The sequence below is a fragment of the Bidens hawaiensis genome, unplaced genomic scaffold (genome assembly GCF_021521415.1).
Source record: "Bidens hawaiensis isolate Kalapana, Puna unplaced genomic scaffold, B.hawaiensis_p1.1 tig00032424_1, whole genome shotgun sequence".
Lineage (NCBI taxonomy): Eukaryota > Viridiplantae > Streptophyta > Magnoliopsida > Asterales > Asteraceae > Bidens > Bidens hawaiensis.
This window is the reverse complement of record NW_027495519.1, coordinates 110,897-123,684: the sequence shown is the minus strand read 5'-3', so window position 1 is coordinate 123,684 and position 12,788 is coordinate 110,897. Positions and strand designations below refer to the sequence as shown.

Sequence of the window (12,788 nt, the reverse complement as noted above, 5' to 3'; positions counted from 1 at the left end):
TATATAATAAGTTATGGTTCTTGTTTCACGTCGCTAAGGTAGTCACATGCTTAGGACCCCTATACGTGCTTATCTGCCTACCTTACATGTTCTATTAAATTGTTTACTGCTTTCCTTAGTTAATAATTATTTTATAGTCATGTACACACACACACCACTCCGAGGCTATGCTTCAAAATTCAAAATTTTAAAAATAGATTGCCTTTATTTTGGGAAATTCCTTAAGAATTCCCACCTGTTGTTTTTGCTCGTTCGCCTTAGGGTTAGGTTATGTGGCAAGTCTTTGTAGTAACTTGAAGGGGGGGGGGGAGGACTATGAGTCGGGCCTTGACAAAACGGTTCCAAGAACCAAAGGTAAGATGCTATTCCTTTCCTTGAGGATAACCTGACCACAATACTCGATCTTATAGGCCAAAGTAGGACACCAATGCCATAAGACCGACACCCTAGTCTGTCAACCGTGACCACATTAGCGATTGCATTCCTTATAATAATCGAATTCACGGATGGTTCGTGGCTTAAATTCGGTAACCACTCCGATTATGGTGTTATGTTATTTTAAATGGTTAGTCGGAAACCTCGACTATCCGTTTCTCAACTTTTTTTCGTATTTTTTTTGTTGGAGTAATCAACGTGGTGATTCACGAGATACTCCAACTATCCCAAATTTTATTTCGATAGTTCGTTATTTAGTTGGGATAGTTAAAATGTCATAAAACGCTCATGGGCCTCCAGCTTCATCGCATTGATAATTCGTTAATTGGTTAGGACAATTAAAATGCCATGTAACGCTCATGGGCTGTCCAACCCACCTACTGTTAATCGTTATTTAGTTGGTGTAGTTAAAATGCCATGTAACTCTCATGGGCCGTCCAACTACCTTGATTTTATTTGTTAATTTTGTTGGGCCATTCAAATGGCCATGGAAAGCTCATGGAAGGCCAACATCCGCAAATGCATTTCGTTAGTTATTATGAAGCTAAATTAACCAACAAAAACTTAATATTGTTTAACTAATCCCGTCTCCTCATTCTAGTTATCTCACATTAACCTCATTAGTTGCGTCAACTCATGAATATTTACACATATGATCCTTCAACTCATAAATCTTTACTCTTATTTTTCTCGTAGAATGTCTTCACTCTGAAACCACCGTCGTCACCAAGGTTCATCTGGTTCACGCGATCGCCGCTTAGCTGCTAGGTTCACAAAGGAATTTGATGCTGCAATGCCCATGATTGTCACTCAGATCCAAAGCCTTAACTTCAACGGTTCAACCACCTCGACCGCACCAAATAACCATGATTTCCATAACTTCTTGAGCACCAAACCTCCATCCTTCCACAGTGAGGAAAACGCCACCATTTTGCTTCAATGGTTTGAGGAAATGGAAAACATATTCATCCATTGCGAATACCCATATGCCAAACGTTCCAAGTTCGCTTCAAGCCTATTAGAGAGTCGAGCTGTTATCTGGTGGAATGCCTTGAGGAATGACCAAGGATCTGACTTGGTCGTAGCCATGCCTTGGGAGGAACTTAAGGAGGCAATGAAGAAAGAGTTTTGTCCGGAACACAAACTGCAGAGACTTGAGACTGAGTTTTGGGAGCTTAAACAAATTGGTGGGGATAACTCCACCTACTCTAACCGTTTCAGTGAGCTTAGCCGAATTGTACCCCACTTGGTAACCCCCGAGGCTCGCGACTTCCAGAAATACATTCGCGGTCTACCGCCCCTTTTTGCGATGCCGTGGTGAGTCGTGACCCTCTAACTATCGGTGAGGCGATGGACCTAGCTGCCTCTCTCACCGATAGTCATGTTCGGGATGGAACCTTGTCACACAATGACTCCAAGCCTACTCCCGAAAAATCTAAGGCCGACTCTTCCACTGATGCCAAAGTCTAAACCAAGCCTGCTTACAACAACAATAACAGCTTCAACAAGAACAACAACAACAAACGTAAGACCAACCACCAAAACTGCTCCGTCAACCAACCCAACAATCAAACTCCCAATGACCCTAAATCCCCAAACAAGAAGACTTACTTTGGTCCTCATCCCCTTTGTGCCAAGTGTAACCGTCACTATCCTGTTCAATCCTGTTGCCGACTGTGCACTCAATGCAACCGTTATGGCCACTTTGCTAACTCTTGTCGTGCACCGCCTGGCTCTCAAGCCATCCAAACCCGGTCTGCACCCCCTACTGTTAGGCCTGCTGCAAACCATACTCAGCCCTGTTTTTCCAACACCCGTGCTTGCTACCACTGTAAAGACCCTAACCATCTTCGTAACGCTTGCCCATTATATGCCCATGCTCACCAAGCCCATGTTACGCCTGCACCTCACTATGTTAATCATCCACCGCAAGCCCAAATGTACCCTGCACCATACTATACTGCTCAAGCCTACAAGGTGCAAACCTATTAACTCCAAGCCTATGCACCGCAAACCCATGCTCCTCCTTTGCCTCAGCTTATGGCTCCTCTATCGGCATCAACTCAAGCTCCTACTATTCAAGATCCTCCTTTGAACCAAGTTGCTCAAACCCCTCAAGGGTCCAATGGTCGTACATTTATAATGAATGTGAATCAAGCTCAAAGTTCTAGCGATGTGGTGAATGGTACGTTTTTCATTGATAATCATTATGCTTTGATATTATTTGATACGGGTGCCAATAAGAGTTTTACTTCTTTGGATTTTGCGTATATTATTGATAAGCCTCGAGATAAGTTATCTAAGCCTTTTACCTTAGAAGTAGCCGACATGAATTCTATTGTTATTGATTTGGTAGTTCGGTATTGCCTCATAATTCTTAACAAAGTCGAATTTCATATAGACCTCATTCCGATGCAAATGGGTAATTTTGATGTTATCGTAGGGATGGATTGGTTAACCTTTAATAGTGCGGAAGTTGTTTGTTTTGAAAAGTTCATCCGTATACCTCTCGAGAATGGTCGCGTTCTTAACATTTTCGGTTATACTCCAACGTCTAAGCTTAAACTTATGTCGTGCTTTCAAGCTCAACGTTATTTACGCAAGGAATGTGTCGCCTTCCTAGCTCTTGTAGTGGAAAAAAGAGCGGAAAGAGAAGAAAATATCCGATATTCCGATTGTACGCGATTTTCCCAATGATGTCACTGGTCTTTCTCCGATTCGTCAAGTTGAATTCCGAATTGAGCTTATACCCGGAGCTAACCCCGTAGCTAAAGCCCTTTACCGTCTTGCACCTTCCGAAATGCAAGAACTCTCGAGCCAAATCAAAAAACTCTCGGACAAGGGTTTTATTCGCCCGAGTTCTTCTCCTTGGGGCGTACCTGTGCTATTTTTTAAGAAGAAAGATGGTTCATTCCGCATGTGCATCGATTACCGTGAAATCAACAAGCTTACCGTCAAGAACCACTATCCACTCCCTCGAATCAACAATCTTTTCGATCAAATTCAAGGAGCTGCATGCTTCTCGAAGATCGATCTCCATTCGAGTTATCATCAACTCCGAATTAGTGAAAAAGACATCCCCAAGACCGCTTTTTGTACTCGTTACGGGCATTATGAGTTCTGTGTTATGCCTTTCGGGTTAACTAACGCACCCGCGGTTTTTATGGATCTTATGAACCGTGTGTGTAAACCCTACTTGTACAAGTTCGTTATTGTTTTCATTGATGAAATCTTAATCTATTCGAAATCAGAGAACGACCACAAGAATTATCTCCATACTGTTCTTGATCTGCTTCGTAAAGAGCAATTGTATGCAAGTTGTCTAGGTGCGAGTTTTGGTTAAAGGAAGTTCAGTTTCTGGGCCACATTATCAACGACAAGGATATTCTTGTTAATCCCGCGAAGATTGAAGCTGTTAAGAATTGGAACCCGTCTACTTCTCCCACCGAAGTTCGATCTTTCATTGGTTTGGCGGGATATTACCGTCGCTTCATTCAAAACTTTTCAAAGATCGCATCGCCCCTCACCGCATTAACACACAAGGGTAAAACCTACGTGTGGGGGTTAAAGCAAGAAGAAGCCTTTCAAACCCTTAAGGACATGCTTTGCAATGCTCCTATTCTTGCACTTCCCGAAGGAAATGAAGATTTTATCATTTTATACGACGCTTCTAACCAAGGTCTTGGTTGCGTTCTCATGCAACGAGGCAAGGTTATCGCTTACGCTGTGAGACAACTCAAGGTTACGAGAAAAACTATACGACACACGATCTCGAGCTTGGTTCTGTCGTATTTTCCTTGAAAATTTGGAGACACTATCTCTATGGTACAAAGTGTGTGGTGTTTACCGATCATAAGATTCTCCAACACATTTTTGACCAAAAAGAACTCAATATGAGACAACGTCGATGCGTCAAGTTTCTTAGCGACTACGAATTCGAAATTCGCTATCATCCTGGAAAGGGAAATGTCATGGCCGATACTCTCAGTCGTAAGAAACCACTCAAATCCATACTCCTTACTTTCGTTTTGGTCAAAATGATCTCGAAAAGCGTGTTCTCGATGCTCAACACGAATCCGTCACCGAAGGCAGTATGTATGAAGAGATGTCGTGTGGTGCCAAAACCCAACTTGAAACTAAACCCGATGGTCTGGTTTACTTTCTAAACCGCTTATGGATCCTAAATCGTGATGATCTTCGCACATTTATTATGGACGAAGCTCACAAGTCACGATATTCCATTCATCCCGGTGCAAATAAAATGTACGCTTACCTTCGTTCTATCTTTTGGTGGCCTGGAATGAAGAAAGATATCGCCTTGTATGTTTCTAAATGCCTCACGTGTTCCAAAGTGAAGGCTGAACATCACCGACCTTTTGGCTTACTCGAGCAACCACCCGTCCCCGAGTGGAAATGGGAAAGTATTGCTAAGGATTTTATCACTAAGCTTCCTTCTACCTGCAATGAACACGATAGTATTTGGGTAATCGTTGATTGTTTAACCAAGTGTGCTCATTTTATTTATATCAAAGAGACGTATTCTGTTGATCAATTGGCACATATTTACGTTGAGAAGATTGTTTGTCATCATGGAACTCCATTATCTATTATATCCTATCGTGATTGTCGTTTCACTTCTCGCTTTTGGAAGTCTCTTCAATTTACCTTGGGTACTAGTTTGGATCTTAGTACTGCTTATCATCCGCAATCTGATGGTCAATCCAAGCGAACGATTCAAACTTTAGAAGATATGCTTCGTTCTTGTGTCCTCGATTTTGGGGGCAATTGGGACATCTACCGCTTATCGAGTTCTATTATAACAATAGCTTTCACTCTAGCATTGGTATGACACCTTTCAAGCCCTCTATGGTCGTAAATGTCGCTCCCCGATTTGTTGGAACGAAGTTGGTGAATCTCAGATCACTGGTCCTGAATTAGTTTAAGAAACTACTGATCGTATTGCTCAAATCCGCCAAAACCTCCTTGCTGCTCATAGTCGTCAGAAGAGTTATGCTGATAAGAGACGTAAACCCCTAGAGTTCAGTATTTGTGATTTTGTTTTACGCAAAGCATCCCCTTGGAAGGGAGTCGCTCGTTTTAGAAAGAAAGGAAAACTAGCTCCTCGTTTCATTGGTCCTTTTGAAATTCTCGATAGAGTTGGTCCTGTTGCTTATCGACTCAAGCTTCCTATTGAACTCTCTAATATTCACCTTGTGTTTCATGCATCTAACCTCAAGAAGTGTCTTGCCGAGGGCAATCTCAACATCCCTCTCGATGAAGTTAGTATTTACGAGACTAAGCATTTTGTTGATCAACCCGTTGAGTTCATGGATCAAAAGGATAAAGTTACTAAGAAGAGCCACATTCCTCTAGTTAAAGTTCGTTGGAATTCCAAGCAAGGATTCGAGTTTACGTGGGAGCGTGAAGACCAGATGAAACTCAAATATTCTCATCTTTTCGTTGTTGGTGATTATCTAATTTCGGGACGAAATTCCTAAAAGTAGGGGATACTGTAACAATTCGGGTTTCCGGCCTATCCTTTGTAACCATTACCCAACCCATTTACGGGCCCAGGACTTCGCATCAATAAAAATTTCTTCATTTATCGTGTTTAAATTGATTATTATATTATTATTATTATAACTTTCATGAATTGGCAAGATTTACCCCAAAACTAAACTTTGAAAGCATGTGGTAACTATCTTTATACTATAAGGACTAAAAGTGAAAACTTAGATTAAATAATAATATTATTAATTAAATTACATCTAGCTGGTTCAACCAACCCATTAACCCGACCCTTATACCCATTTCGCGACCCGGATTCTTAATTGTTGATGAAAACGCGGATTTAACTCAGAATTTGTTTGGTTTTTGGAACATTCGAGTAATTTATGACCTTCATGTCATTATCTATTTGAAATATTCGGCCAAATCGATAACCATTATCCGATTTTTAAAAATCAAACTAAACCCTAAAATTTATTCTTATATAAACGAGTGTTTTGAGTCAATTAAAATCACCCACAACACTCTCACCTCGTCGCCTATATTCCCCCCATAATCAATTACATTTTCGTTTTGATCTCGGCAGATCTCCGGTGTGTTCTTTGGCCGTAAATAACTTGGTCTCATTCACCATCAATCAAATCGATATAAGGTAATTAATATACATGGTTAGGATTGGTGTTTCTTAATGATTAAAAGCCCTAAACTTGTTTGATCGTACATGGATATGATCTCTCAATTGGGATTCATATTCAAACCTGGGTTATTTTGTGTTTGTATATATATAATAAGTTCTGGTTCTTGTTGCACGTCGCTAAGGTAGCCCAGCTGGTTAAGTCTTGGAGTCACGGGGAGGGGGGGTGTAGGTCGCGGTTTCAACCCCCTGCCACCCTAGATTTATAGCAACTTTTTTGTTTATTTTCTTTTAAATCAATTAATAAACATGTTATTAATAATAATAATTAATTAAAACTATTTTATTGAAAACCGACAAAATAACACTTGTTTTCTCGCGTCTTTAGTTCGTATTTATATGCAAACATATATATATATATATATGTATATATAATAAACCGATAATTAATGATCTAATATATAAACATATATAACAAGCAAACTTTGTATAAATATATTTATATAACATATATAACTAATAATACTTTAAAAGATGCATTTTAATTTTATATGTGATAAATTGTTATAATATATTTTATATATAATTTAATAAACTAATAATCTTACATATAATATCTTTATATATACTTTTATTAATTATGATTAAAGGGGATAATATTAACTTAATAATTATAATTATTGAGCTTTCAAAATTGATCTACTTCATTTACTTAAACGTACTCGTATTCTCTTTTTCCTTATTAGGCTTCATCAGCAACGCGTGATTTCCCGCATTCTTAATATTCTCAATCACCGTTGTTCGTCTTTTGAGGTAAGTTCCACATTCCCCTATTTTACCGCTTTAATGTTTTGGGGACATATGCGTAAATTATATTTCTCATATATACTTTTACACAAAACTGCAACTATTGTCTTATGTGCTAACAAATTTTATACCATACTTGTTATGTGCTTACTTGCTTTATGTGAACCGCATTCGGAGAGGTCCAACATAATCTCATAATAGTATGATCATACGCCAGTCATTATAGCCATCGTGCTTCTCGACATCTCATTTATCTTTGCTTATTGGTTGATTTGTTTATCTCATATGACTTGTTGCACTATCTATTTTTATATATATTATATATACACTAAACTGGTGTGTTGCTCAGTCAACCTTGTGTTGACAAAACTACTTTACTTTTAACCCATATGCAGGTTATCATGTGATGTGAAGTTAGTTCAAGTTGAAGATTACTTAAGGAATAAAGTTAGAGAAATTTAATGAGATTTATGTTTTTATGATGCACTATTTGTTTTTGTTTGGATATTGTATTTGAATATTTGTTTTATTTAAATTTTATTAATTAGATATTCAAATTTATAATGTTGCATGATAGTAACCTTGAGAGCTGTGGCAATCAGTTCACGCTCCGATATTTCCGTCGTAGGTTGGGGTGTGACGGATTGGTATTAGAGCAGAAGGTTTAAGATAGGTCGTTATAGATTTCCTTAGTCACATGCTTAGGACCCATATACGTTCTTATCTGCCTACCTTACGTGTTCTATTAAATTGTATACTACTTTCCTAAGTTAATAATAGTCATGTACACACACACACACACACCGCTCCGAGGCTATGCCTCAAAATTCAAATTTTTTTTACATAAATTTAAAAATAAAAAAATTAGTTTGTCTTTATTTTGGGAAATTCCTTAAGAATTCCCACCTGTTGTTTTTGCTCGTTCTCCTTAGGGTTAGGTTATGTGGCAAGTTAACTGGAAATGGGGGGGGGGGGGACTGTGAGTCGGGCCTTGACAAAACGGTTTCAATATCCAATGGTAAGATGCCAATCTAAATCTAACAGACCTTTAACTTTGTTAATTTTTTGATGACGTGGTGTCATACCCCAACCTACAGTGGAAATTCCGTGGCGTGAACTGATTGCCCACAGCTCTCAAGGTTACTATCATGCAACATTATAAATTTCAATATCTAATTCATAAAGTTCAAATAAAACAAATATTCATTACAATATCTCAAAAACAAATAAAACATCAAACAAATATAACCATAAAAATAATTGTCTCATTAAATTTTCTCTAATATAAATCCTTAAGTGATCTTCCAAGCTTCAACTACTTCACATCACACGATGACCTGCATATGCGTTGAAAATACAAATAATTTTGTCAACACAAGATTGAGTGAGCAACACAACAGTTTAAATGTATATATAATATATATAAAAATATGTAATGCAACAAGTCATATGAGAATAACAAATTAACCAAATGAGCAAGTATAAATGAGATGTCGAGAAGCGCAAAGGCTATTATGACTGGTGTATGATCATACTGTTCTGAGATCATGTTGGACCTCTCCGAATGCGGTTCACGTAAAGCAAATAAGCACATAACAAGTATGGTATAAAATTCGTTAGCACATAAGACAATAGTTGTAGTTTTGTGTATAAGTATATATGAGAAATATAATTTATGCATATGTCCCCAAAACGTGAAAAACGAGTAAAATACGGGGAATGTGGTACTCACATCAAAGACGAACAAAGATGATTATGATAATATGAACGCGGTAAAGTCACACGCGAATGATAAAGCCTAATGAGGAAACAAGAGCAAACGGATATGCTAAGTAAAGATTTATTATGAACACTAGTTAAACAATAATATAATAATTTATTGTTATATATTCAGATTTTTATATAAAACAACTATTTTGATTTATGAAATAATAACTTAATAAAATATTATTTGTAGTTTTATAAATAAAATGACTTGATTTATATATTTATTAAAACATTAATTTCTAAGTGATAATATACTTAATACACACATATATATATATATATATGTTCCTTTATGCACATATATATGAACGAAAACATGAGCAAAACGAGCATTACAAAGCCGGTTTTTATTAAAATAATCTTAATTAGTTATTAGTATTATTAATATAATTATAAATTGTTTAAAAGAAATAATAACCTAAAAAAATATCTAAAAATATCGGGTGCAGGGGTCGAACCTGCGACCTCCACCCCATACCTCAGATATACTAATCAGCTAGGCTACATCGACGTGCAGTTAAGAGTTGCTTTCCATTATATAAATACACAAACAGAAACAATCAGTTTTGATTATAAACCCTAACATTTGATTTGATCCAATCAGTTAATATTAATCAAATCAAATATGGGGCTTTTGTTAAACCATGTAATTTGTTTACCTTGATTGATGACCAGACGAGGTTAATTAGACCAAACAGTGCCGACGCAATAAGGAGTATGAACGAACAACTTAATGATCAAGTTAATCTAATTATATACATGGGTAATGTCGGCCACTATATAATGATCGCATCATGTAAATTAATTGAAATATAACAATAATTTCGTGTTATAGGGTTAATACAATTGTTGAATTGAATAAAAAAGGAAATCGGATTATATTTTGATATTATTAACTTGTATAAACCGTTGGTTAGGGGCCGAAATGGGTAATAATAGGTGATATGCAAGATCAATTTCATCAAATAAACGTAAATTGTTGTCTAAGCAAGCCAAATTGTGTATTCGGGTCCAAGAAATAGAAAAAGGATACAGGTTTGGTTCATGGGTATCTAGATTGTGATATGGGTTATAACTATTTTACAGTTTGGTCCCTGAAGTTTGAAGTTGTATACAAGAAGGTTAAAACTTTATAGTTTGGTTTAAATGTGTGAAAACAATAAAGATTTATTATAAATAATTAAATAAAAAGTTAAATATATTAATAATTACACAAATTTAGACTCGATAAAAACAATATATTTAATAAAATAACCCGAACATTGAACCGAGTCGGATAAAAGTATAAGTTCGAAAACCCGAGTTGTTACACGTGGCGTGTTAGATGTCATTAAATTTAATTATAATAAAATATCCACGGGTGTTTTGGTGAACTTCTAAAACTTGCTTATTTGTTATTTGTTTGTTGTAAAGAAAAATGTATTTGGTAAAGCAACTTCAAAAGCTTCAAAATTGAGCTTTTTAAAATTTGCTTTTCTTTTCAAAAAGCAAATAAACAAAAAGATAATAAATAAATAAATAAATTATAAGCTCACCCGAACACCCCCTTATTTCAACTTCTTCGACCTAAAACCCCACCAAACCCCAACGCCATCAATACCCAACTACATATCCTCATGACAGCCACCACTCCATCACCGGAAACCCCCAGGTTTAAATATCAGATATTGAACTTGACGAGTTGAATCAACTAAGGGGGTGTTTGGGATCCCTTATTTTACCTCCTTATGACTTATATAAGTTATAAGTTACAAAAAAAGTGTTTGGATATACAAAAGTCCTTTTCAATAACTCTTTATTTACAAGCTTAAAATTTAAGTTTTCATAAGTTAGACTTTACTAACTTATCTTCTTATCAATATTACCCATTACACCATCCTTCCATCGTTCCACCCAGCATCAATTACCATCGCCTACCCCCTGCCATCAATTTACCATCGTCTGCCCCCTGCATCGATAATTTTTATCAACCTTAACCTACTTCAACCATTGAATTCACACACCCAACTCATCAATTAGAATTATTCTCAACCCTAACCCTTCTTTCGATCATTGAATTCACACACCCAACTCATCAATTCGAGTAACTGCCTCTCAACTACCTCTGTTAGCTAACATTGAATTTGCTCATACAATATATGAATCTCTTCATCTCCTTCTACCAAAAAAATATACGGTGCTGTCCAATTCGAAAAAACACAGGTCATCAGGTTTGTACAATTTGGTTTTAAGTATGTTTGATTCTCATGTAATTTGTGTTTAAATCTGTTTGCGAGTTGTTTGATTGAAACATGTTTGGTGTTTTGGTGCTTTAATAGATTATGTGATGTTTATATTATGTGAATGACTATAAAATTGAATGAAAATTTCTTTGTAAATGACACGGTTCTTTGGTTCTTTAATGGTGTTTTGGTGCTTTAATAGATTATGTGATGTTTATATTATGTGAATGATTATAAAATTGAATGAAAATATCTTTGTCAATGACACGGTTCTTTGGTGCTTATGGTATTTTGGTGCTTATAATAGAAGGAAAAAAACACAGTTTCAATCCACTCACAGACTCTAAATAACAATGCATTCAGTATCACCCACATTCTTGTTCTTGATACCCATCACACCACTTGTTACTACATCTGCACCAGATAACACCAACTTGGTCTACAAAGGGTGTGCACAGCAAACCCTCCAAGACCCAAATGGGGTATACTCATCCGCACTCTCTGCCATCTTTGGAACCTTAATCCAACAATCTTCCAAAGCAAAGTTTTTCAAGATTGTTAGTGGAAGTGGGCAGGCCACAATCTCAGGTCTTTTCCAATGCAGAGGTGATTTAACCAATCTTGAATGTTACAACTGTGTCAGCAGGCTGCCAATACTAATGGACAAGCTTTGTAGGAAGACAGTGGCTGCAAGACTGCAGCTTCTGGGGTGTTACATGTTGTATGAAGTTGCAGGGTTTACTCAGATATCTGGGATGGAGTTGCTGTACAAGACTTGTGGGTCAAGTAATAGTAATAATAATGGTGGGAATGGGTTTGAGGAAAGAAGAGATGCTGCATTTGCTAGTTTGGAAAGTGGGATTGAAAGTAGTAATGGAAATGGGGGGGTTTTATAGTACTAATTATGAATCTTTGTATGCTTTGGGACAGTGTCAAGGGGATTTAGGGGCTTCTGATTGTGGGGAGTGTGTCAAGAATGCTGTTTAGAGGGCTGAAGTGGAATGTGGGAGTTCAGTGTGTGGGCAGATTTATCTGCATAAGTGTTTTATGAGTTATATTCCTATTGGTGAAGATCATGAAGAAGTTCTGGCTACAAATCGTACGGTTGATGATAATATGCTTATGGCAACGATAAGAGATGCTATTGCGCAAGAAATAATGGAATCGCAAACCGGAATGTAGTATGACATTATTTTGTTATTATTGTGTGTTTTTGGTGTTTTTTTAACATATCGAATGTAGTATTATTATGGTTTAATTAAAAAATTATATGTAAACAAATTTTATAATGTATATTTTGTAATTTCTTTTTCAATATGCTAGAGATGAAAAAAGTATAAAATGGTATAAATAAGCAATCCCAACCAGTTTTTTAAAAATAAATTATTCACTTGTATAAAAATGTCTTTTTTGAT

General features: G+C 36.6%; 1 protein-coding gene and 1 pseudogene across 1 annotated transcript; both read left to right on the top strand.

Moving 5' to 3' along the window:
* Window positions 1-4,540: 4,540 nt before the first annotated feature.
* On the top strand, window positions 4,541-5,933 carry LOC143583487 (uncharacterized). Its single transcript, XM_077065780.1, has 2 exons — window positions 4,541-4,918; window positions 5,520-5,933. Exons 1-2 carry the CDS (start codon window positions 4,541-4,543, stop codon window positions 5,931-5,933), a joined length of 792 nt encoding a protein of 263 aa, XP_076921895.1.
* Window positions 5,934-11,726: 5,793 nt separating this feature from the next.
* On the top strand, window positions 11,727-12,555 carry LOC143583486 (plasmodesmata-located protein 2 pseudogene; annotated as a pseudogene).
* Window positions 12,556-12,788: the final 233 nt, after the last annotated feature.